General features: G+C 42.8%; 1 protein-coding gene across 4 annotated transcripts in view; it reads left to right on the top strand.

The window, feature by feature from the left end:
* Positions 1-26644, top strand: part of LIPH (lipase H) — a 37287-nt gene that overhangs the window by 5617 nt on the left and 5026 nt on the right. For all 4 annotated transcript variants that reach the window (XR_003570294.1, XR_003570293.1, XR_003570292.1 and 1 more), the window contains exons 2-8: positions 5005-5369; positions 9229-9337; positions 16747-16848; positions 18024-18113; positions 20137-20304; positions 22435-22530; positions 25505-25616. Coding sequence is in view for 1 of the 4 variants with exons in the window: in XM_027875338.1 (XP_027731139.1) it covers positions 5005-5369; positions 9229-9337; positions 16747-16848; positions 18024-18113; positions 20137-20304; positions 22435-22530; positions 25505-25616 (1042 nt within the window). In the remaining 3 variants the exon portion in view is untranslated. The remainder of the gene's footprint in view (positions 1-5004; positions 5370-9228; positions 9338-16746; positions 16849-18023; positions 18114-20136; positions 20305-22434; positions 22531-25504; positions 25617-26644) is intronic.

Raw genomic sequence — 26644 nt, 5'->3', positions numbered from 1 at the left:
TTCATCTGTTTCCTCATTTGTAAATGAGGCAGTAGGTCCGGGTGGTCCCTATGGATTCCTCGCTCTGGATCTGACGATTCTGTCACCTCTTCTCTTTGGGCCATACTTCTCTTTTTCATCAAATGCAGTGGTTGGATTAGATGTCCCCTAGGGTCCCTTCCAGCTCTGAATTTGAGATCCTAGGATTCTAAGTCCCACGATCCTGTGATTTAGGAAGCATATTCTCCCATTATAGTCTCTTCCCTATTCAAAAAAATTTCAAGACATGAGTGGTCATGTGGTGTGATGGAAAAAACACATGGCTTGGGAGAGAGAAGACCTGGCTCTGAGTACTTACTAGCTATCTGATATCTTAGTCCTCTGAGCCTTAATTTCCTCACCTGTAAAATAGAAGTGACCCTACTAACATAACCCATTTCTCAGGTTGGTGTGGGGCCAAGCAGTTTGTGCCCCACTGTAGAAATGACTACTACATGGGGTGGGTGAGTCATCCAGTACATCTAGTCTCTAGCTTGGGCTTTCCCCAGTCCCCAGGATTTTCTTACCAATTTTGCCAAATCAGACATGGCAAACCACAAGCAATACAGATACTAACTAAAGGTTAGATCTCATTCACAGTCATCAAAGGGAGCAGTCTGTCTGTGAGGTGTTTTCCTGATTTGTCAGCTTGTATGAAATACCCGTATCATGCTGCATGATTGTAAGCTCATTGAGGGCAGGGACTATCTTTTGCCTTTTTTTGTATCCCTAGCACTTAGCATAGTGCCTGGCCCATAATAGATGCCTGATAAATGTTTATTGATTGATACATATGTGTGTATGTGTGTATTCTGCACAACATACAGCTTGCTGGTGCTCCATAGATGTCCAACATGAACAAAGAAGCCAGACCCAGAGCTGGAGATGCCATTAGAGTGGTTTAGAATGGGGATCTTAACCTTAACTTTTCCTATGATCAGCAGGTAGCAGCTAGAAGGAACTAGGGCACAGAGGCTGAATAAAAAGATTATCTCACCAAGTATCAAATAAACTCTGGTGGAAAAGGCACAGCTTTAGAAACCTGTTCAACACGTTTTATGCACCCCTGCCGTGCTTTCTTAATATGACCAGAACAACAACTCTGTTTGTAACTTAGCAAGTTTTAGATTACAAAGGAAAGAGGCTGTACGCCCTGAAGATGGAGTGGGTGACCACTTTAGCAATACAAGGATATGCTGTAGACCAGCAAAGAACTAGGTGCTTTCTGTTGCATTCTGTTAGTCTGTGAGCATAAAATGTCTTCAATCCAATCAACACATTTAGTATGCATTCTAGCTGCAATTCTACAAACATTTCTCCCTCATTCTTTCCACAATTCCACTGCATTCTATTCAACCCAATAAACATTTATTCTTTGTTCTTTCCACAACTCAATTTCAATTCAGCAAGCATTTATTTTTCATCCATTGTGCACTGGGTCAGAATAGGTGTTCAAATTTGAGAAGGGCTTTGAAGGACATTAGGGTTTCAAAGAAACAGAGGTAGAGAGTGCATTCCAGCCTGGGGGGACCAGAGATGGGGGAGGGTTGTAATGTCATACATGAGGAAGAACAGGAAGACCAGGTTGTGAACCAGTATGACAAGAAGGACAGTGGTACCCATAACAGAAATGGAGAAGTTCGGAAGAAGAGTGCGTCTAGAGGAAAAGAGAAGGCATCTGGTTTGGACGTGTTGAGGTTAATATGTCCATGGGACAGTCAGCTGAAAGTGTCTATTAGGGAACTGGAGATTCAGAGCAGGCACTCAGGAGGGAGACTAGGGCTGGGTATTTAGAAGTGGGTAGAGATTATCGTTGAACTCTTGCGAGCTGAGCTCCCTTCCATCTTTGAGACTGTGTGGTTCTTTTGTATCTCCCCTAGTACCAGGCATGTTGCTGGTCACCTGATTAGAAGGCCCTCGGTCCTTGGGTAATTAGTTGAATTGAGGCAGCAAAGATAGAATCTTGGGTACTCAGTAAAAAATAAACACTTCAGTCTGTGTATTTCCAATCCTTCCTGCCAAGAAAGCCATCAGAGAAAGCTCTCTCTGGGCAAGGTTCTGAAAGCTCTAATACACTGCCTGCCAGAATGAGTTTATTGTGGGCCAGGGAGTGATGGTTCTGTGATTTGTTCCAAGGGTCCTGCTACTCAGGAGCAGGAACAGAAGTAGAGAAGATGTTTTAAAAGGGTTAAAAAAAACCCAACTAAACACAAACATGGAACTTTTTTTAAAAACAAAAGGTAAAATTGAAAATAATAAACCCTATTGAAATGATAAATAAAAGTGACCTGTTTTTAAAAAGACAAAGTAAATTTTAAAATTAGCTAATTTGACAAAGGAAAGAGAGGAAAACTAAATATCCAAAATAAAAAAAAATAGAAAAGGAGAATTTACATAAATGAAGAGGAAATACAGGAAATTAGCTGAAACTGTTAAACCTAATATATGCCGAAATAACCAGCAGTATAGAGAAAATAGTTACATAATTTAAAAAATAAACAAATATAAAATACGTAGATCAATAGGATGAGAAAGAGAATATAAACAGAGCCATCTCAGCCTGAACTGAACGAGCCCATAGTGTCTTCCCAGGGCTTGTCTTACTTAAATTTGCTCTAGCATCAGACATTAGGATCATTGAACTAGAAGTAACCTCAGTCATCATCTAGTCCAATCTCCTCATTTTACAGATGAAGAAACTGAGGCCCAGAGTGGTCAAAGGATCAAAGATTTTGAGCTGGAAGGGACCCCAGAGGTCATTTAGTCCAACCCTTTCATTTTACAGAAGATGAAACTGAGGCCAAGAGTGAGGTTAAGTGATATGCCCAAGGACCTGAAGGTGGTAATTATCAAAGGCAGGATTTGAACCCAGATCCCCTGATTCCAAACCCAGCTCTCTTTCCATTGTGTCACACTGCCTGTTGACTACCACCTCCTTCTTGACCTTCTCTCTTCTCTCTCAGCCTCCACGGCACTCTATTATCTCATGCTCTTCAGGGATCACCCAGGATTTCATCAGCATAGGGAACCAGATGCAGATCCCTTCTGGGACACTTAGAGGTTAGGTGACTTGCCCACGGTCACAAAGCTATTTGGGAGAGGTAACTTGGCATACCAGCCAGAGCACTGGGATTGTAGTCAGGAAGATGGGAGGTCAGGTCCTGCCTCTGACACTTCCAAGCTCTGTAGCTAAGGACAAATTATTTAGCGTCTCTGAGCCTCAGTTTCCTCATATGGAAAAATGGCATAATAAAATTCTTTCAGAAACAAACTCATGGGGTTGTTGTGAGGTTCTGATGGAATGACACAGGAAAAGAATCATGAAAAGCACCTTGCAAACTCTCCACCAGAGTTCAGGGGCTCTTTTTGGTACATAAGGTAAATATCAGGCATTGATATGTTTTGTTCCATTCACTATCCTTGTGACTCCTCAGACCACAACTCCCTTCTACTCCCTATATGTGTTTTACTGCCCCCCCCCCCCCCCCCCCCGAATGTAAGCTCAAAGGCAGGCAGTTTCATCTCTGTGTTGCTAAGCACAGGACCTGGCAAACAGTAGGTACTTAATAAATGCTTTTTCTTTCATTCATTTCAGGGGCAGGACAAGCTCAGCTGGGTCTTCCTGATTCCATCTGCTGCCTCCCTCAGTCAATGCTTCTTATTGATCTTCAGAGTAGTGTTGAGGATTTGACTAACAGCTCAGGCTTATGGCTAGCTGGGTTTCTGTCTCATGTTGACATTGACTTCTTGGGTGGTCTTGGATCAATCATCCAGTCTCTGCTGTCAACTGCCTACCCAAGGAAGGAATGCTCTTGGGATGAAGGAGTCTGGTTCATGGAGTGATAGCGCCTCACCAGGAAAAATACACTGTTTATGAAATGTAGCCTCGTTTGGAGACAAATGAGGGAAATGAGATCAGTACTCCTCCATGTGGAAATCTCAGTTGCTGAAAGGGGCACGGGAAGTAGGAAAGGTGTCGTGGGCACCAGAGAAATCTGGCGTCTCCAGCTAACTTCACCCCAATCATCCATCTCTTCTCTCTGACCCTCGATCTCTCCAATTTACTGGCTTTTTCTCTGCTGCCTATAACCATGCCCAGGATCTCTTCATTCTTGAACAAAACTTTCATTTGTCCCTATCATTCCTTCAGCTCTTATCCTGTGTTGTTGTTGTTCAGTCTTTTTTCAAGTCTCTTTGTGACCTCAATTTTTTTTTTTTTTTTGGCCAAGATACTGGAGTGCTTTGCCGTTTCCTTCTCCAGTTCGTTGTACAGATGAGTAAACTGAGGCAAACAGGGTGAAATGACTTGCCCAGGGTCATACAGCTAGTAAGTATCTGAGGCTGGATTGGAACTCAGCTCTTCTGTGACTCTCTAGGCCTGGCGTTTTATCCACTGTGCCTCCTAGCCAAACCTAATTCAAAACACAGCTATACAAAAAATGGTCCAGACAGAAGGGCCATCTTTCAGAGAAATAATAACTTTTACTTACAATGTACTTTAAGTTGGTCAAATACTTTTTTTTTTTCCAGTGAGGCAATTGGGTTTAAATGACTTGGCCAAGGTCATACAGCTAGCAAGTGTCAAGTGTCTGAGGCCGGATTTGACCTCAGGTCCTCCTGACTCCAAGGCTGGAGCTTTATCTACTGTGCCACCTAGCTGCCGCTCAAATACTTTCTTTATAAAAGCTCTGGTAGATATTATAAGAGTTATCGTCTTACAGGTGAGGAGATTCTGTTAAATGACTTGCCCAAGAAATATTATGGCAGAATGGGAAGAGTGCTGGCATTAGGTTCAGTGAACCTGGGTTCAAATCCTGGCTCTGGCATATGTTGTTCACCTCTCTGGGCCTCAGTTTCCAAATCTGTCAAATGAGGCAGTTGGGGGACATGAACTGTGAGGTCCCTTCTTAGCTCTGGCGCAGGGCCAGTCACAGCCCTCTGGGGCAGAGCTGTTGCGATCTCTCTTCTTCTTCTTCTGACCTTCAGACGCAGATGAAGAATGTCACACGTTCACCAAGCTCAGCATTCACAGTGCGATCGCGGGCACGAGCCTCAAAGTGAGGCTGCTGCTGTACATGGACGATTTCACCTGCGCCAAGATCCTTCAGTCTCCCTTTCCCACGAGCTTCAACGCGACCAAAAAAACCACTTTCATCATCCACGGCTACAGACCGACGGGCTCCCAACCGGTCTGGCTGACCGAGCTGGTCAAAGGCCTGACGCGCGTCGAAGACATCAATGTCATTGTGGTCGACTGGAACCGAGGAGCCACAAATGTGGTGTACAGCACTGCCTCTGGTCACACCTGGCGGGTGGCTGAAATCTTAAAAGAAACGATCGACCAGATGCTGGTAAGGCAGCTGTTCACGGGAGTGAAAAAGTCATTAGTGAAAAATGTACAATGTCCCTTCCTTTTTTTTTTTTTTTGAGGAAATCAGGGTCAAGTGACTTGCCCAGGGTCATGCAGCTGGTAGTGTCTGAGGCTGGATTTGAACTCAGGTCCTCCTGATAATGCCCCTTCTTTAGAGTGTGCCGTTTATGGTACAATGACACGGTTTCTGCTTTTGTGGGGCTCATAATTCTGTAAGAGATGAGCTGAGCGCAGGTGAGGATCTGAGCTGGATGATGCTTGAAGAACATAGGAGGGGCATGTATCCAAGTGTGTCTTTGGGGTCAGGGGGAGAGTGCAAGAAGGCACTTGATTCCCACTTCCCTCCTTCCTTTCCTTCCCTGTGGAGTAAGGTGCAAATTTGTGGTTAAGTTGTTTTTCAGTCATGTCCAACCATGACTCCAGTTGGGGTTTCATTGGTAAAAATACTGGTAAAAAAAAAAAATTTGGCAAAAAACAAACAAACAAACAAAAAAAACCCAAACACCTAGTTGGGGTTTCATTGATAAAAAAAAAAAAATAGTGGCAGTTAGGTGACACAGTGGATAGAGCACCGGCCCCTGAAGTCAGGAAGACCTGAGTTCAAATCTGGCCTCTTGACACTTACTAGCTGTGTGACCCTAGGCAAGTCACTCAACCCCAATTGCCCAAAAAAAAAAAAAAAAGGTAAAAATACCAATACAAAATATTGGTTAAAAAAAAGTAGTTTGCCATTTCTTTCTCCAGCTCCTTTTACAGATGAAGAAACTGAGGCAAACAGGGTGAAGTGACTTACCCAGGGTCATACAGCTAGTAAGTATCTGAGACTAGATATGAACTCAGGGAGATGAGTCTTCCTAACTCCAGGCCCAGCGCTCTGTTGCACTATGGTGCCACCTAGCCACCTCAAGGTACGAAGATGTCACTCTAACCCATCTCTCCTCCCTCCTCAGCACCCTAATGGCCAGTGTCCCACTCCCCTGTGCCTTCTGTGGTTGACCCCTTGGCCTTTCCCTTATCTCATCCCCTCCTGGACTTTTGTGCTATCCCAACACTTTCCTAATTGGTCTCCTGGCTTCCAGTCTGTCCTCCATACAGCATCAAAATATCCTTCCTAGAGTATGTCATTCTCCTGTTCAGGAAAGACTTCCTATCACCTCTTAGATAAATGGAATCCCCTCCACTTTTACAGTGCTTGAGATCTGGTCCCAGCCTCGCCATGCTTGGTATAGTCAGCTCCCTTTCATGCACTCTGTGTTGCAGGTAGACTGGCTGACTTGCTGCTCCTCTCCCATCTCTGTACCTTTGCCTAGGCTGTACCCCATGCCTGGGATGCCATCCTTTCTCACCCCTTCCTCATGGAATCCTTTGAGGCTCAGTTCATGAGTCCCTTCCTACAGAAACCTTTCCCTGATCTCTTAAGTTGTTTACTCCCAGTAGACTAATTACTCCTTGAGGTCAGAGACTTTTTTGTTTTCCCTTCGAACTTCTAGCACATGGTCAGATACAGAATGGGACAGTAATCTCATCGAAGTGAATGTTGTTTGCATTGACACAGCCTGGTGTCCTAGAGACAGAGTGCTGCACTTAGAACAAGGAAGTCCTGAGTTCAAATCCTGCCTCAGACACTGACTAGCCATGTGACCCTCACAAGTCACTCAACCTCTGTTTGCTCCAGCTTCCTCATCGGTAAAATGGGTGCCTGCCTTCCCGGATTGTTGTGAGGATCTAGTGAGTTCATCTTTCTTTTGTCAAGTGCTTTGTGAACTCGTGGTGGATATGTAGGGGTCAACTGTAATTACTGACCTTTCGGCAGTATTTGATGCAGCTGGAGGCAGTTATGAGGTACAGTGGACAGAGTGCTGGGCCTGGACTCAGGAAGACCAGTGTTCAAATCCAGCCTCAGATACTAGCTGTGTGACCCTGGGCAAGTCACTTATTATCCTCATTCTCAGTGTCCTAATCTGTAAAACAGGGTTAGCAAGAGCACCCACCTCTAAGGGTTGTTATGTGAAGTGCTTTGCAAACCTTAAACGCTGTGTGAACGCCCGCTATTGTCATTATTATTGTAATCCCTCCTTACCCATCCATCTTGCAAAGTGGGGTTCGATTTTACACTTGTCATCCCTTAAGTTCGCCACAGGGAGGCCACCCCACGTGCTGGGAGCCACACTTGACTTCTCCTGACAGCTGGAGAGTTCCGGGGCAGGGGGGGGGGGATGAGGGGGGGGGGGGGGGGCTGTACCTCATTACCCCCTCAAGCTCTCTCAATCTGTAACCCACCCTTCTTCTGGATCATCCATCTCTTTGGTGATTGGTTAGTGCAGGGGTGGGGAACCTGTAGCCTTGAGGCCACATGATGCCTTCTAGATCCTTAAGCACAGCCTTTTGACGGAATCCAAACTTTACAGAACAAATTCTTTTGTTAAAAGGCTAATCATTAGGGGCAGCTAGGTGGGCAGTGGATAGAGCACCAGCCCTGAAGTCAGGAGGACCTGAGTTCAAATCCGGCCTCAGACCAAACATTTGACACTAGTTGTGTGACCCTGGGCAAGTCACTTAACCCCAATTGCCTCACTAAAAAAATAAATAAATAAATAAAAATAAAAGGCTAATCATTAGCCCATGAAACAAAGGAAAATGAAAATGAAAAGAGGCCTGAGCACCTCCTACTTCTGCAGCGGCAGGACAAGGGGCTAAGGGTGTTGAGAATCATCAAGTTGGGTTTTTTAATTATATGATATTTATATGATGATAATTTATATGATAATTATATAATAATGATAATTATATTATGATAATAATAGCCCACATCTATAGCACTTCAAGGTTTGCAAAATACTTTATCTTCATACCTTGGCAGACGGCTAAACTAGGTTGAGGGTAACCAGCGGGCCTCAAACTCACCAGTAAACTAGGGGGGCGTCTACCCCAAGCATGTGACAACGTGCCCCCAGGCAGAATGGGCGGAGGAAAACAGTTTTTTCCTAGGGCCACGAAGGCGGCCGGGCAGTGCTTAGAGCTTGGTTAGATGTCAATGATGCCAAGGTTGTCCACTGCACCCTGGGCCATCGCCAGTCATCCCAGACTTCCATCTTGTCACTGGACTCCAATTACTCTGGAGGACAGTGAGGCTGACGACTTTGTGTGACTCTGCCTCACTTAAATCCAATTCACCAGCAAGTCAAGCCGTCACCTGGGATGTCACTGGTCCTCTTCAAAAACAACAACAATACATATTGTCAGATCTTCACAACAACCCCATAAGGTATGGGCTATAATTGGTCCCATTTTACAGATGAGGACGCTGAAGCTGAGAAAGGTTAAGTGATGTGTCCAGGGTCACACAGCTAGAGAGGGCCTTCCTGAGCTCAAGTCCAGCACTCTCTCCACTATCCCACCCAGCTGCCTCCTGGCGGGGGTGGGGGGGAACCTGACGTAATCCAGACTTCACCAAACAAATCCCCTTAATGAAAGGATTTGTTCTAAAAAACTTGGACTCAGTAAAAAGGCTGTACCCAAGGACCTAGAAGGCCACATGTGCTAGGCCTTGTATATAATAGGTGCTTAATACTTGCTTATTGGATTGGATTGCTCTAATGAGCTAAATATAGGTGCAAATGCCAACCTATCAGTGTGGGTGCATTTTTTTTTTTTTTGGCATGGAAGATTTTGCTCTGCCTGTGCATGTTTAAAAGAGGTCTATGCTTGTTTTCTCTAAGAGAGCCATGGAGAAGCTAAGGATTAAGATCTGGGGGGAAAGTGGGGACTGGGTAACTAGGAAGCCTTGCCTTGATGCTACTATTTGCCCGACTGATGGCTGCTCCCTCTTGGAATCACAGGCCAGCGGAGCCTCTCTTGACAACATTTACATGATTGGAGTCAGCTTGGGGGCCCATATAGCTGGATTTGTTGGACAGATGTATGATGGGAAACTTGGAAGAATTACAGGTAAGGCTTCTGGGGGCCTTCTCTGAGCACAGCCTTGTTTTGTGTTTTATGAACAGTTATGCCCTAATGTTGTTTGGACTCTGGGACTCTCCCCAAGGCCAACTGCTAACTAAACGTGTGTCTACACACACACACACACACACACATATATCTGTATATATGATATACACCATAGATACATATTATGCACACATACTACATACATATATATGTATATGCATATCTTTATTGATGTAGGAATCAGAGCTATGATTTCATTGCTATAGGGAACTCTCCCAGGAGAAAACTTCCCCTCCCTATATTCCCTCAGCAGTTTAGAAAGCTGTTAGGAAGATCTGGATGTTGGATGACTTATTCAAGATCACACAGCCACTCTGTGTTAGTGGTGGCACTTGAACCCAGGTCTTTCTGGTCCTGGCGCTATCTCCGCCTCTCGTTTTTCATGATCATTTCAGTCACTCAGACTTTGACTTTGTTTTGGTGATCTTTCGATTTCCATGGTGGTGCTTATTGTATATGTTTATCATTGCGTTGCATTTACTTGATTCTGCATGAGTTCACATAAATCTCCCCGTGTTTCTTTGAATTCCCCATTTTTCACTTCTTACTGCACAATGGTATGTCATTATATTCATAGGCAAAGTGAATCGGACATTGGGCTTGGAGTCAGGATGATCTGAGTTCAAGTCCAGCCTCAGTCACTGACTAGGTGTGTGACCCTGGGCAAGCCCCTTAACCTCTGTGCCTCAATTTCCTCATCTTCCAGGTGACCAGGAAGCATTAATGATGACTCTGTGGGGATTCAAACAATTCTGAATCTACCTAGCATGATTAGACTCCTGTGTATCCCACACTTCCCCACTTTATCCCCAGGAATAGCATAAGAGACGTCAGTCAATGCCTCGGTGCAATTCATATCTACAGTTGTCTCTGATGTCTACAGCAATCCTCTGACTTACCTGTTTAGTAGCCTTGTAAAAAACAAGAAGGTGGTTTTTGCCTAAGCTGTTCTGGAGAAAGTCCTGCTGGTTCTTGGCAATCAATGCTTCTCCTCCTCCTCCCTCCTCCTCCCTTCTCCTCCTTCCTCCTCCTCTTCCTCCTTCCTCCTCCAGCTTCTTCCTTCTCCTTCCTTCTTCTTTTTCACATTGCCCACTCACCTGGCCCAGATGACTTGGATTCAGCAAGGGCAGCTCAGGGTTCTCATAGAATCTCCAAACTTCCTGTGGACTTCAACTCCCTTTTCCTTTCTCTACCAAAGAGAAGCTTATTCTCTTTGATGGAGAAGAGAGAAATCAGGTAAGGATCAAAAAACTCTGCTTTTCTCAGGACCATCAGGGTTTTTTTGTTTGTTTGTTTGTTTTTTGGGGGTTTTTCTTGTTTTTTTTTTGCCTAGGCAATTAAGGTTAAGTGACTTGTAGGGACAGCTAGGTGACACAGTGGATAGGGCACCACCCCTGAAATCAGGAGGACCTGAGTTCAAATATGGCCTCAGACCAAACACTTGACACTTACTAGCTGTATGACCTTGGGCAAGTCACTTAACCCCAATTGCCTTTAAAAAAAAAAAGGTTAAGTGACTTGCCCAGGGTCACACAGCTAGTAAGTGTCAAGTGTCTGAGGTCAGATTTGAACTCAGGTCTTCCTGACTCCAGGGTTGGTGCTCTGTCCACTAGGACCATCGATGGGATTTGAACCCAGGTCTTGTGCTCTCTCTGCGGTCGGAGTCACTGGAATCATACCAACCATTATAACCAAGGCTCCTATTTTTTCTTGGCTCCTCTTATCTCTGCAGACCTAGCTCAAACACAAACTCCTACTCTGCCCCCATCCTCCCAGGTGTCTTTGGCCTACTGGCTCACTGGCTCCCCCTGCAGGTTTCTGGTGGTGGCCACCTTCATCTTGGTGTTGCTTCTGGGAGAGGAAGAGACTTTTCTTCCCTTCGCTATAGCCTCTCTGGTCTGTGAAATCAGCGCATAGCTTTTCTCAAGGCTTTCAAAATTTTGACCACCAATGGGGAATCAAAGGAGCATTCTGTGGGTTAAAAGTGACAGAGGGAGGAGTGATAGAATTACAAGAGTCCTGGTCTTCCCTGTAAATTAGGGGGAGCCATGGCTCAGGTGTCAGAGAACCTGGTTCAAATCCCACATCTTAGACGTACTGCTTGTGTGACCTTGGGCAAGTCCCAACTTCTCTGTGCCTCAGTTTCCTCCTTTGTTAAATAAGTGGGTTAGACCAGATGGCCTTTGAAGTCGCTTCTAGATTTATGACTCTGCATTCTTCCCTGGGCTTCAGTCTCCTGCCCCGTAAAACAAAGGAGTAACCTTTGGGGTCCCTTCCAGCCCAAGATCTGTGGCCCTGTGATTCCTCCCTTTTGGCTAACAATATCCCTTCTTCCATATCTTGACCCTACAGTCATCCCTAGCTAGGTATATTTTTTAAAAGCCTCTCAGGACTTTCAAGCATTCTTGATAAAAAGATCAGAGCTGAACAGAAAATCTGACTTTCAAATACAAGACTCAAGAGAAGCATAAAAAGGTAAACAGGAAAGAGAAATCATTAGGGACTTAACAAGGTTAAACTGTTTACATTCCTACATGGGAAGATGATAGTTGTAACTCAGAAGACCTTTCTCATTATTAGGGTAGTTAGAAGGAGTATATATAGACAGAGGGCACAGGTGTGAGTTGAATGTGAAGGGATGATATCTAAAAAAATAAAATTAAAGGGTGAGAGAGGAATGTACTGGGAAAAAGAGAAAAGGTGAGGTGGAATGGAATAAATTATGTCACATAAAAGAGGTAAGAAAAAGCTTTCACAGTGGAGGAGCTCAAAATTGGCTCAAAGAGGGAATAACATACACACTCAATTGGGTATAGAAATCTATCTTACCCTACAGGAAAGTAGGAGGGGAAGGGGATAAGAGAAGGGGGTGGTGATAGAATGGAGGGCAGATTAGGGGAGGGAGTAGTCAGAAGCAAAACACTTTTGAGGAGGGAGGGACAGGGTGAAAAGAGAGAGAGAATAGAATAAATGGGGGGGGAAATAGGATGGAGGGAAATACAGTTAGCAGTAGTAACTGTGAAAAAAATTTTGAAGTAAATTTCTCTGATAAAGGCTTCATTTCTCAAACGTATAGAGAACTGAGTCAAATTTATAAAAATAAGAGCCATTCCTCAATGGACAAATGATCAAAAAATATGAACAGTTTTCAGATTAAGTAATCAAAGCTATCCATATGAAAAAATGAAAAAAGTACTATGAAAAAATGAAAAAAATACTCTAACTTACTCTTGATTTGAGAAATGCACATTAAAACAATTCTGAGATACTATCTCATACCTATTAGATTGGCTAATAGGACAGAAGGGGAAAATGACAAATAGTGGAGGGGATGTGGGAAAAATGAGACATTACTACATTGTTGGTGGAGTTGTGAACTGATTCAACCATTCTGTAAAACAATTTGGAACTATGCCCAAAGGGCTATAAAACCATGCATACCCTTTGACCTAGCGATAACACTACTAGGTCTGTATCCCAAAAGAGATAAAAAACAAAAAGGGAAGGACCTATATGTATAAAAATACTTATAGCAGCTCTTTTCTGGTGGCAAAGAATTGGAAATTGAGGGGATGCCTATTAAGTGGGGAATGGCTGAACAAATTGTGGCATGTGATTATGATGGAATACTATTGTTATAAGAAATGATGAGCAGGATGCTCTCAGAAAAACCAGGAAAGACTTACATGATGCAAAGTGAAATGTACTATGTTCACAGTAACAGCAATATTGTAAGATGATCAGCTGTGAATGACTTAGTTATTCTCAGCAATACAGCCATCCAAGGCAACTCTGAAGGACTTATGATGGAAAATACTATCCATCCCCAAACAAAGAACTGATGGTGTCTGAATACAGATTGAAACATACTTTTTTTATTTTCTTTATTTTTCTTGAAGTTTTTTTTTTGCTTATGTTTTCTTCCACAACATGACCAATATGAAAATGTTTTGTATAACTACACATGTATAATCAATATCAAGTTGCTTGCCTTCTCAATGTGGGGGATAGGAGTGGCAGAGGGAGGAAAGGAGAAAATTTGGAACCCAAAGTTTTTTTTAACTTTATTTATTTTTAATTTTCAACATTCACTTCTGTAAGTGTTTTGAATTTTCAATTTTCTCTCCTTCCCTCCCCTCTCCCCTCTCCAAGACAGTGTACAATCTGATATATGCTCTGCCTATACATTCATATTAAACATATTTTCACATTAGTCATGTTGTAAAGAAGTATTAGAATCAGTGTGAGGAACCACGAGAAAGAAGAAACAAAACAAAACAGAAGAAAAAAATAGCAAATAGTCTGCTTCGATCTGCATTCAGACTCCATAGATCTTTCTTTGGATGTGGATAGCATTTTTCATCACGATACCTTTGGAGATGTCTTAGATCCTTGCACTGCTGAGAAGGGTTAAGTATATCAATGTTAGTCATCACACAACGTGGCTGTTACTGTGTACAACATTCTCCTGGTTATGCTCACTTCACTCAGTATCAATTCATATAAGTCTTTCCAGATCTTTCTGAAATCTGTCTGCTCATCATTTCTTATAGCACAATAGTATTCCTGGAACTCAAAGTTTTAAAAACAAATATTAAAAAATGTTTTTACATGTAACTGGGGAAAATAAAATACTAAATAAAAAAAGAAAGAAAATACAAAAAAGCCTCTCCAGGGTAGATTCTCCTGGAATTGGCCCATTTCCCAATCCTAAACGCAATGTTCAATTCAGCAGCCCGGGGAAAGTGATTTGGGAGTTTTTCTATTTACAACTAACATTTGTAAGGCACTGGAAGGTTGATAAAGCAGCAGGTCTCATCTGACCCTCACAATACTACCATGAGACAGATCCTAGAGGTGTCGTGAGGATCCTTTTAGATATGTGTAGACAGGTTTAGGGGGGTGATCATCATACAAGTAGAAAATGTCAGAGATGGTATTTGAATCCAGGCCTGAAAGCTTCTAAGTCTAGCCTAATATCTACCCCACCTCCTTACCTCTGTCATCTTTCTGCTCTGGTGTGGAGCCATGGAGAGAAGGCAGGATTTGGAAGAAGGGGAGTGAGGTTCTAAATATGGCTTTGCTACTTATTTGCTGTGACTTTGGACAAATCACCTCTACTCTCTGGGCCTCAGTTTCCCTACTTATAGAAATAGGGGGTTGTTAAGTAATTGGAGAAATATTCATTGTTCATGGGTAGGCAGGGCCAATATAATAAAAATGACAATTTTACCCAAACTAATGCCATCCCAATTAAATTACCAAAAATTTTTTTTGTTACTGAATTAGAAAAAATAATAACAAAATTCACTTGGAAAAAAAAAGTCAAGAATATCAAAGGAAATAATAAAAAAAAATGTAAAGGAAGGAGGTTTAGCAGTACCAGATCTTAAATTATATATAAGGCAGTAATTATCAAAACTATCTGATACTGCCTAAGAAATAGAAAGGTAGATCAATGGAAGAGAGTAGATATACAATTTACAGCAGCAAATAAACATAATAACCTTGTATTTGACAACTGTACAGACTTAAGATTTTGGGATAACAATTTATTATTTGGCAAAAATTGTTGGGAAAAGTGAAAAGCAGTATGACAGAAGCTGGGCATAGACCAATATCTTATACCATTTACCAAGAGAAGGTCAAAATGAATACATGATCTAGATATAAAGAGAGATTATACAAGAAAATTAGAAGAACATGGAACATATTACTTATCAGACTTATGGATAGGTGAATAATATATGAATAAACAAATGAAAGAGAGCAAAGTTAGGTGTAAAATGAATAATTTTGATCACATTAAATTAAAAAGTTTTTGTCCAAATAAAAGAAATGTAGCTAAGACCAGAATGAAAGCAGAAAATTGGGGGGAAATTTTTATAGAAATTGTATCAAATAAAGGTCTCATATCTCAAATATATAAAGAACTTTGTCCAACATAGAAGAACAAAGTAATTCTCCAATTGATAAATGGTCAAAGGATATGAACAGGCAGTTTTCCAATGAATAAATCAGAACAATTTCTAATCACGTGAAAAAATGCTCTAAATCATTATTGATTAGAGAAATGCAAATTAAAACAACCTTGATATATCATTTTACATCTATCGGATTGGCTAAAATGATAAAAGGGGAAAGTGACAAATGTTGGAAGGGATATGGAAAAATTGTGACACTAATTCATTGTTGGTGGAATTGTGAACTGATCCAACTATTTTGGAGAGTGATCTAGAATTATGCCCAAAGAGTTATTAAACTACCTATACCCTTTGACCCAGCTAATACCACTATTTGGTTTATTTCCAAAGATGATTAGGGAAAAAGGAAAAGAACCTATTGGGGGCAAAGAACTGGAAATTGCATCAATTGGGTAATGGCTGAACAAGTTGTAGTATATGATTGTGATGAAATACTACTGCGTTATAAGAAATGATAAGCTGTGGAACTCAAAATCTTATAAAACTGAATGTTAAAAACTATCCTTACCTGTAATTGGAAAAAAATAAAATATATTAAGTGAGAGAAAAAAAGAAATGATGAGCTCAATAATTTTAGAAAGACTTGTTTCCCCTCAAAAAAAAGAGCGAAATGAGCAGAACCAAGAGAACATCGTATACCCTAACAGCAACATTGTTTTAAGAACGACTTTGAGCAAAAAAGTTATTTTGACTCTTATAAATCCCCAAATTAACTATAAAGGACATATGAAGAAAGCTGCTATCTGCATCCAGAGAAAGAGCTGATAAATAGTATGTATAGAACAATCATTCATATGTGTGTGTGTGTAGACACACATACATAACACATATAAATATACATATACACATATGTACCTATTTGTGTCTAATGGTAGCCAACTGGGGAGGGAGGGGAGAGGGGAGGGAAGAAAAAAAGAAAATTGCATGATAATTTTGTTATATATTTGAAAGGAATAACAAGTTGTACATAATAGATTTGCAGTTTCATGTGCAACCATCTTTTTTATTGTACTGTGTTATGGAAATGCTTGTTTTATTTCATGATTAAAAAGAAAAGAAAGGTATTTGGATTGGATAAGCACCAAGATCCCTTCCAGGTTTGGAGCAGTTAGGGATCCTCTGATCTCTTCCAACTCTAAATCTCAGATCCTCTGATGATTCTTTTGCTTTGGGCAGAAAGTACTCTGGGTCATTTCTCCAAAGCACCCACCCATTCTGTGAGCAATGCCGCAGACCATTCCAAGATGATATCTGAGTCGCCCTCAAACAGAGACAGAATGAGGATGCTTGAATGGACCGAGAAAGCCAGTCCCCAAGGCACCCTAAGCGGGCATTTGTGCCCAAGCCCCTCTTACTCTATTCCAGGTCTGGATCCTGCAGGACCCCTCTTCAGTGGGAAACCCCCAAATGAGCGACTGGATCACACAGATGCCCAGTTTGTTGATGTCATTCATTCCGATACTGACCGTACGTACTGCCTTAGTTTTTGTCTCAGTTTATCTCCGACTCTGGAAACCTCAGAAAGGGAAGGACAGGGAGAGAATCAATGCAACGTCCAGATGTATGCGCAGCTTGGGAGGACCTGGCCTAAATCTTCTTGGGTGACTTACATACAATATTATAAATGACATGATCCCAGGCTGCTGGAGTTAGACCTAGAAGGGCCTTTGAGAGAAACATTGGGTGGCTCAGTTCATTAGACTGAGCAGTTTCATTAAACCCCAAAGAGGAAGGCTTTTCCATGACTGATGTGTGTCTCTTAAAATAACTAACAAATTCAAATTGAGATTAACGTATTTTGCTATGTAGAGTCAGATGTAAATACCACATGTCAAAACTGGACCTGGTTTCTTAACTGCCTGGTTATTTCTTTTCAGTTATTTTGTGTTACTGAAGTATATATTCAGGGACCCATAGAATGTAAGAGGTGAAAAGACCTTAGCAACTGTCTGAAGGCTTTGGAACTATTTTTGTGTCCTAGACTTTTTTGGAAAGCTAGGGAAGGCTCAGGAGCTCTTCTCAAAACAACGTTTTTAAGTACATAAAATAAGATGCATCATATTACAAAGGAAACCAATTATATTGAAATACAGTTGTCTAAATATTTTTAAAAATAAGTTCACAAACCCTAGGTTAAGAACTCCTGATCTAGTCTGACCCCTTTGTTTTACAGATAGGAAAACTGAGGCCCAGAAAGAGAGAGAGCCCAAAGTCAGGATTGAGACCATAACGCATATCTTCTGAAAAGATTCTGAAATATTACTTCTCTTTATTCCTAGGTTGTAAGCTATTTTTAATCAAATGTCTTGTGGAGTATTGGAGGATTTTCAAATTTGAAGAAATGCAGGCAGTTACCAGACATATCAATAAACATTGGGTGGGGGGAATAAGTAGCTTTTAAGTTTGCTAGGTGCATGCATCCTCAGGTAGCTGTATGTGATCTGGGAGAAGTCATTGAGCGTCCCCGAGCCTCAGTTTTGTTATTTGAAAAATTGGAATGTTAATACCTAACAGAAATACTAATTCTAATAACTGTCCTGCCTGCCCCTTATTCTGAAGATAAAATAACATGTTTAAAAGCTTGAATAAGTGAAAGGGAGCTTAGAAACCCAATGTATTTTGGTGATTACTTTTTTTTTTAGTCCTGGGCTTCAAAGAATCATTAGGAAATATTGATTTCTACCCAAATGGAGGACTGGATCAGCCTGGTTGCCCCCAAACAATATTTGGTGGTAAGTACAAATGCTTTGCAACTGGAAAATGCTAATAAACATTGCATTAGAAGGCACCTTTAGGTAGTGATCTTATTAACGTTATTGAACAAAATGTGAACCTGGGTCTGTACTCTGCTATCCCATTACAGGAATTTCTGTTCTATCATCAACGGATTTTATTTTATCCTTGAGTTTTTCTCACCTGCTGACTGACCTTACCTAAACCCTCCCTCCTTCTCCCTCTCTGGCTCCCATTGACTCAGCAGGGAGGGGGCTTACACTTGCTTCTGCTCATTGGCACCACTGCCAGAGCTCCCCGGATGAAAAACTACACATTCCCTGCCCTGAAGCAGCTTCTCATCTGGGGAATATGAGGTATACAGAGATAAACAGAATACGAGACAGAGTGTCTCATGGCCAGTTTGGGCCACCCTTTGATAACTAAGAAATTTTGTGATCTCATTGACGTGGGCATCCATTCTATCAAGACAGATGGAAACTTTTGCCCTTTGCAAAAGTGTCCACAGTTCCTTAATTGCTAAATCCAATGGCCTTCTCTTAGACCTTGTCTTCTTAACCTCTTCATCTGGCGCCATTGACCAGCCTCTTCCCTTGTGTTCTCCCTCTCTTCTCTGGATTTTAACGATGCTGATCTCTTAGCTCTCCTCCTGCTTCTCTGACTGTGCCTTCTTGGTCTCCTTGGCTGGATCATTAGCTACATCACATCCTCTAACTGTGGGTATACATACACACCCCCAAGAGAAAGGCTCTGTCCTCTCTCTCTTCTTTTCACATTCTCTTTCTTGTTGACCTCTTCACCTCCAACAGGTCTAATTATCATTGGATCCCTATGACTTCCAGATCCAGGTTCAAAACCCTGGCCTTCCTTTCTCTTGAAATCCTACTTTATCTACTGCCCACTGGACATTTTGAAGCTGGCGCCACTCCCACAGATGTGTCAAACTCGCCAAGTCCACAACTACATTCCTTATCTTTCCCCCCAAATTCTCTCTTTTTCCAAACTTCCCTCTTTCTGTCAAGAGCACCTCCATCATTCCAGTCATCTATATTTGTAATTTCAGAGTCATCCACAATTCTGCTTTCCCTCGCCCCATGTAGCCACTCAGTTATCAAATCTTGTCAATTGTTGACCTTGCCCTTTTCCCTGTCATTAGCCCTCTAGACCTCTAGGCTTTATTGTGTGTCTTGTCTCTATGACCTTTGACTTCCCAGGCATTGCCATCTGATTTGCCAATGCCCCCTAGGGATCCCTGGACTTTGTCATCTGCCCTCTGGCAGAACCCTTAGGTCCTTCCATCTACCTCATCATGGAAGTAGATACCTCATGATACTACAAGGTAACTGCTGGAGAGGTCCCCACTTGGGAGAAGCAGGGTTCATCAAGACAGGGAAGTGCTCGCTTAAGGTATAGCCAGTAGAGTTGGAGCTAGACCAATATCTGGTAACTACTTTAATTATTCTTGCTAGTTAGGTGCTAAGTTCTGTTGCTTTGCTGAATCTCCACTCTCTAAATTTTGGCATCTTGTGGCAAAACATCAGTCACCCCACTGTAATCAAGGCTCTGGCTCAGACCACTGGAGAGACAGCATGACAGAGTGAATAGCATATGGCACTAAGAGTCAGGAAGACCTTTCTTGGAGTCAGAAAAACCTGGGTTCAAATTCTACCTTAGACAATTACTAGCTGCCTGAGTCTGGACAAGTCATTGGATCTTTTTATCCCTCAGTTTCCTCATCTATAAAATGAGGGGTTGGATTTGATGGCTGCTAAGGTCATATCTAGCCCTATTTCTACCAAGAACTAATACTTGGCTCTCTTGGGTTGAGCAACATGCTACACCAAACCTCTCCAGACTATTCCCTCATATTTTCCTTCCTTTACCATGAGATAGAGAAGAAGCTGTGAGTCATCTGTGGAGGGCCCTGCCCTGTTAAACGTGTGCCAACTGTGACGATATCCATTGCTTGTAAAGTGAATGTCAGTACTTAAACATAACCCTAACCTTTTGTTTATAATGAAGGATTGGAGTATTTCAAATGCGACCACCAGAGGTCTGTTTTCTTGTACCTATCTTCTCTGAAAAAAGACTGTGACATCATTGCCTACCCTTGTGAGTCTTATCGAGATTACCTGAATGGCAAATGCATCAGCTGTGGAGATGACCAATTAATGCCATGTCCAGTCCTGGGTAAGCACTTTTCTCTCTTGCTGTGTTAGTGATGACGGTCTGGACACCCATTTTCCTTTCCCAAACGGAATCTTGAACAAGGCTTGGAAAACATTTTATGCAAAAGACAGATAGTCTACTTCTTGGTTTCAAGAATGATGAGTACCTGCTAGCCCGTGGCAACCAGGACTCTTGGACCCTGCAGCGCCATAAAGTCTACTGGGTTGTTTGCTAAGAGGTCTTGGAGCTATGGTTGGGTCTTGGAGGAGTTGAGAAAATATCGATGTGACGTGTTCTCTTCAAGTTCAGGTTGGATCAAACAGTGATTTTTGAGAATGTCAAGGGGGCAGCTAGGTGGCGCAGTGGATAGAGCACCAGCCCTGAAGTCAGGAGGACCTGAGTTCAAATCCAGCCTCAGACACAAAACACTTACTACCTGTGTGACCCTGGGCAAGTCACTCAACCCCAATTGCCTAAAAACAAAACAAAAGAGAGAGAGAGAGAGAGAGAGAGAGAGAGAGAGAGAGAGAATGTCAAGATTAGTGACATAGGTACCTGATCGTACTTAGGTGTTTACACTTCTTCCTCTAAGTGGGACATCACGTGACTCTCCTACAGTGACAGCATTCTTACTCCAGCGCCAGTGTGCTTCCTACTCTACCACACTAACTCCTACAAGTGTTATGATAATTCATAATTTGAGCATAAAAATCAGTATAGTATGAGTTGGCCCCCTAACACTCAACACCACCTACCTACTTTTTGCTCTTCAGAAGGGAGTATGACCTCCAATTCATTCTTCCTATAGGAGAGAAAACTTAATGAAAAAATAAATTATGGTTTATCAGGTCATCGATTTAAAGCTGTAGAGGCTCTCAAGCCCAACCCCCTCAGTTTACGATGCAGAAACTGAAACATGGAGGTTAGTGACTTGTCCAGGGTCACACAGATAGTAAGTATTTGCAGAGGGATTTGAACTCAGATCTCCTTGATTCCAGGTTGAGTTCCTTAACTGCTGCAGCAGACAGACACAGGGAGGTCTGGATGAAGCTCCCTGCCCCCAAAGTGGCCCTATGTACTCATATCCTCACTGTTAGAAGTTACAGTTATGGGAAATATGGTCATTCTTTTTCTTGAGAATTCTTTGGGACCTTGTACAAGTGTCTTAGTCTCTCTGGGCCTCAGTTTCCTCATCTGTAAAATGAGGAAGTTGGATTTGATGCCTTCTAAAGTCCCTTCCAGCTCTAATTAAGTAATCCTATCATTTGGACCCATGTGTTGTAGGGCCAAGAGCCTTGGATTTGGGGTTAGAGGGGTCCGGTTCAAATTTTGCTTTGGGGCTTTAACCTCTCTACTTCCCTTGTTTATAAAATGAAAGGTTTAGACTAAATGACCTCTTCTCAGGTCCTTTCCGGCTCCAAATTTATGAGAAATAACACTGCTGTGACAAGAGATCAGGGCACACTCCTTAGCCAGCCCCTTTTGGGCCTCCTGCTCCTTGGGGCCAGTGTGGAGGACAATAAGTGCAAAGTGTCCATTTCCACATCTGGGGTCATTGTGACATTTGGTGCCAAATACATGTTTTTGCCCTTCATAACTTCTTTTTGCCTTTGCATGACAATGTCACCCAGTTCTCAAAGACCAGCCTCTCTAAGTTTGCTTTAGCTCATTCCCAGCTCACCTGCAGGGAGATGACTTTTTTTAGCTGTAGACATTCTCAAGGACTTCCTCATACATCATAGGTGCTTAATAAATGTTTATTGATTGACTAAAAGACTATTGACAAAGGCATAGAAAGGTCACAATCTGCTTCAGTGAAGAAAGAGCCCCCACCACTAAGTCACAGATCTCCAGGAAGAATTGAAGATGTACAATCAGGTCTGTTATGTAGTCATTTCAGTTGTGTCTGACTCTGCTTGACCCCTTTTGGGGGTTTTCTTGGCAAAGATACTAGAGTGGTTTGCCATTTCCCCTTCCAGCTCATTTTACAGATGAGAAAACTAAGGCAAACAGGGGTTACACAGCTAGTAAATGTCTGAGGCTAGGTTTGAACTCAGGTCTTCCTGATTCCAGGCTTGGTATTCTATCCACTGCACCACCTAACTGCCTTTACAATCAGGTTACATTCACTATTTCCCATTGCCTTCATAGGTTACTATGCTGATCAATGGAAAAACTACTCAATGCTAAAGGACCCTCCTGTGACAAAAGCTTTTTTTGATACAACTTCTGAAAAGCCATTCTGCAGTGAGTGCCCGGCGTTCTTTTCTTTTCCCGCAAGTGTCCCTCAAAAAGCGTGTTTGAGATCTAGTTATTTCATGGTGGGTCATGATGTTAGCTAAGGCCAATGAGGGGACGGGTTGACCACTGAGGACTTGGAATTGAGTCAACGAAAACTTGGGCATCAGTCTTAGGCTTTGGGTTCTGCAAACTCCATGACAACCAAGCCCTGTAATTCATTTCAATTCAGCAAGCATTAATTAATTAATTAAGTAATCACTTGCTTCCTGAATGCAAGATACTAGGTGCCAGAGATATAAATACAAAAATGAAATCATCCCTGCCCTCAAGGAGCATATATTCTATTGGAGAAAACTGCATGGACACAGAGAAGAATGCGTGGAATATAGAGAGAGTAAGCACAAAATAATTTCAAGGTACTAAGCCCTAGGGAGATTGGGAAAGGCCTCCTGGAGAAAGTGATCCACTTTCAGAACCTGGGCATTCTACCCATGTGATCTTGAGTGACTAATCCCTCAGCTGGGATTCATTCTACTCATCTAAAAATGCAGGGGTTGAATAACAATAATTTCAAGGCCCTTTCCAGTTCTAAATCTGTGATCCCATCATCCCCTAATTCAGGACCCAGGTGTCACATGGATCCTGACCCAGAATCCCAAGGCTCTGACTATGGAGTCTCCAGGCTTCCAATGACATCAGCCCACAAACTGCCTGCCTGGAAGACAGCCATGCCTTCAACTACCCCTTCACCTGCCTTCTATCCCCCAGTTACTTCCCAGATTCTGTTATAATTATTGAGACTCTTCTCTCTGCCACCTTCTGGTTTTTGGAAAAAAAAAAACAATTGAGAGAAAATAATTTTCTTTGAATCATTGAAGTCGGTGCATTAGAAGAGGAGTCACAAATTGGTACTTGGCAGGCTATGCCCTGATACAGGAGTTGTGAAATTCAGCCCTGTGTTCTCAGGATGGTGCATTGGCATGTTCTAAAATGACATGGGATTCATGACGTTAGAGCACAAGACCACGCTACCTCCATCTAGAAGGTAAAATGATTCCCTTCCTATTATCAGACAGGAAAAAAATCTTAAATCCATTTTTATTGATCTGTTTTGTTCTTACAAAACAGATTTCTCCCTGTATCCATCCTTCTCTCCCATCCCAGAGAGTTATCTTATATAACAAAGAATATTATTTTAAGGGGAAAAAAGAAATGCATTGGGAAAAGTCAGACAATGTAGTCAATGTTCCACACCTGTGCACCTCCCACCTCTGCAAAGGAGTGGGAGGGAGGGTAAGTCACATGATAAAGAAGCAGTGCTCAACATCTGGGGGGATGTCACAGGCAACTACTGTTCTCACGCTGATGAAACACTGTGGAAGAAACTGTGCCATCCATGAACAGAGATGAGAAGAGAATGTGAAGTGGGCTCAATTGAGAGTTCTACCCATCCGCCATCTATCCACCAGCCAGCTGGCTAATGGGTTCACTCTCTCTCTGAGTCTTTCTCGAAGGAATGATGCCTTGCTGTGGGAAGACAATCCTACCTTCTCAAAGGCTCTGCTGGAAGAGAACAAACCCTGCTTGTTCCTCCCAAGCTGGATCTGGCAATAGCCAGTGTATCTGTCACCTGAAGGCCAGCCAGTGGGCCACCTATCTGTTGAGGCAAAGAGGGACTGAGCTCTGCGGATTGAGGGAAAGACCTGCACCGATGAGATCACAGATTCGTGAGGTCTGTAAAATGAGCACATGGGACTCAATGGCCTCTGGGATCTCTTCCAGCTCTGGTCACATAATCCTGCGCAGAGCACTGTCCTAGGTGCTGGAGGAGATAGAAAACCCTTCATGATGTGGCTCCAGCCTACCTTTCCCAGTACTACCCTTACATACTCCCATGGGCCACTTGTTATTTATTACCTATACTTGACTTCTTTCCCACCTCCGTGCCTTTGCACAGGCTGGGCCACTTGCCTGGAAGATTTTCCCTCCCCAAATTCACATTTTGGACTCCTTGGATCCATTCAAGGCTCAGCAGAAGTATCACGAGGTTCTTGCTTGATTCATTTCAGTGGTTGGCACTCCTCCTGCCCCCAAAACAAATTTGAATATAATTTATATTGTCTTCTCTAAATATGTCATTTTCCGCAGTGGATAGAGCACCGGCCCTGAAGTCAGGAGGACCTGAGTTCAAATCCGGCCCCCGACACATAACACTTCCTAGCTGTGTGACTTTGGGCAAGTCACTCAACCCCAATTGCCTCACAGAAAAAAAAATAAATAAATACATTTTAAAAAAGACTTAAAAAAAAAGGGGGGGGGCAGCTAGGTGGCACAGCGGATAGAGCACCGGCCCTGAAGTCAGGAGGACCTGAGTTCAAATCCGGCCTCAGACCACACACTTGACACTTACTAGCTGTGTGATCCTGGGCAAGTCACTTAACCCCAATTGCCTAAAAAAGAAAAAAAAAATGTCATTTTCATCTAGTTAGATGTAAGCCCTTAAAGAACAAGGGCTATTTCATTTTTGTCTTTGTATCTACTGTGCCTAGCACAGTGCTGGGAACATAGTCGGCACTTAATAAAGGCTCGTTGGATTGAACTAAGATTCAAGATAAGTAAGATGTGGCCCCTACCCGCAGAATGGCGGGGAGGAATGTTGGTGAAGAGGGGAGCTATGACCCCAATGCAACCCTGATGTCAATGGACCCCCTCTCTTTGTAAGTACTCAGACTCAGTGAGCATCAAACAGAATGTAAAAGAACACAGGACAAACTCAGGTGCAAACCCACAGGGTCCAGGGACCTTGGCCCCCATGTAAGGAGGTCCTCTGTCTCTCCTCAGAATTCTTAGGCAGGACCTAAAGAGTACGAGAGGAGAAAGGAAAGGTCATTAGGGAGATGAAGGCTTCCTTCCTCTATCCTTGGAGTGGATCCAAAATGAAGCTGGCCTGATTCTGACTGCAGACTCTGCCTCTTTGCAGTCTATCACTACTTTGTGGATATCATGACTTGGAACAAGAACATAAGAAGAGGTTACATTACGATTAAGTTAACAGATCAGACTGGAAATACAACAGAGTCCAGAATCAATCAGTAAGTTATTGGGGTTAAATTGGATGTTGTGAATAGTGCATGCAGGTGTGTGCACGTGTGTGTGTGTGTGTGTGCACGTGTGTGTGTGTGTGTGTAAGTGTCTGGCTATCTCAGGTGTATGCACGTGTGTGTGTGTGTGTGTGCATGCAGGTGTGTGCACGTGTGTGTGTGTGTGTGTGTGTGTGTGTGTGTGTGTGTGTGTGAGTGTCTGGCTATCTCATTAAGGGATGTGAACAGCGGCTTGTCAAATTCATCTGTTGGGACCATTTTTTACTCTCTCCATAAATGTTGGGAAGGCTCTGCTCTGGTTCCTTGGGTGATCGCAGCTCTCTCCTGCTGCAGTGAAGGGACTGGTCAGTGGCACCTCTGGCTGTAGGAAGGAAGAAGGCGACTGACAGAGGCTGCCTCCCGCACTCTCACCTCTAGCTTGCCCTCCATTGCCCTGCGCCTTGCTCTCTGCAGTCACATGGCACATTAACCCTCACCCAGCTAGCCAGTCGTTAGTAAGTGGCAGATGAAGGCTGTTAGAGGAGAGGGGTTAGCTGTAGAAATCTGAGTTTCTTTGGGTCCTTAGAAGTCTTAGATTAGATGTTAAAGGTATTCCTCTTCTGAAGGGCGAAGGAGTTGGACTCAATGATCTCTGAGACCCCCTCCAATCTCTTCTCTTCAAATTCCATGCTCTGGTTTGATAAACAGAACCTTGTCAGCTAAGGAGTCATGCCACCTTCTGGGTGGTTCTACCCCCGTTTTCTGGTAGTTGCTTGGATAGTAACTACGCCTGTCCTTATTTTCTCCATCTTTCCTGCCTCCAGGCCAGGGTCTCTCAATGGAAGGAGCCCTGGATTTGGAGTCAGAAGATCTGGGTTCAAATCCTGGCTCTGGCACCAGATTCATGGTGTTATGACCTCTGTCAGTATTTCTAGGCCCCTTTTCTTTCTTCCTTGCTCAGTTCAGTTTCTAGCTACCAGACTTTCCTTCTTTCTCTTTCATAATATTCTTTTAGGCTCTAGTCATTATTTTCCTCCATT

The sequence above is a fragment of the Vombatus ursinus genome, unplaced genomic scaffold (assembly GCF_900497805.2).
Source record: "Vombatus ursinus unplaced genomic scaffold, bare-nosed wombat genome assembly UNPS02014808.1, whole genome shotgun sequence".
Taxonomy (NCBI): domain Eukaryota; kingdom Metazoa; phylum Chordata; class Mammalia; order Diprotodontia; family Vombatidae; genus Vombatus; species Vombatus ursinus.
The sequence above is the reverse complement of the archived record's forward strand: the minus strand, read 5'-3'. Positions and strand labels throughout refer to the sequence as shown.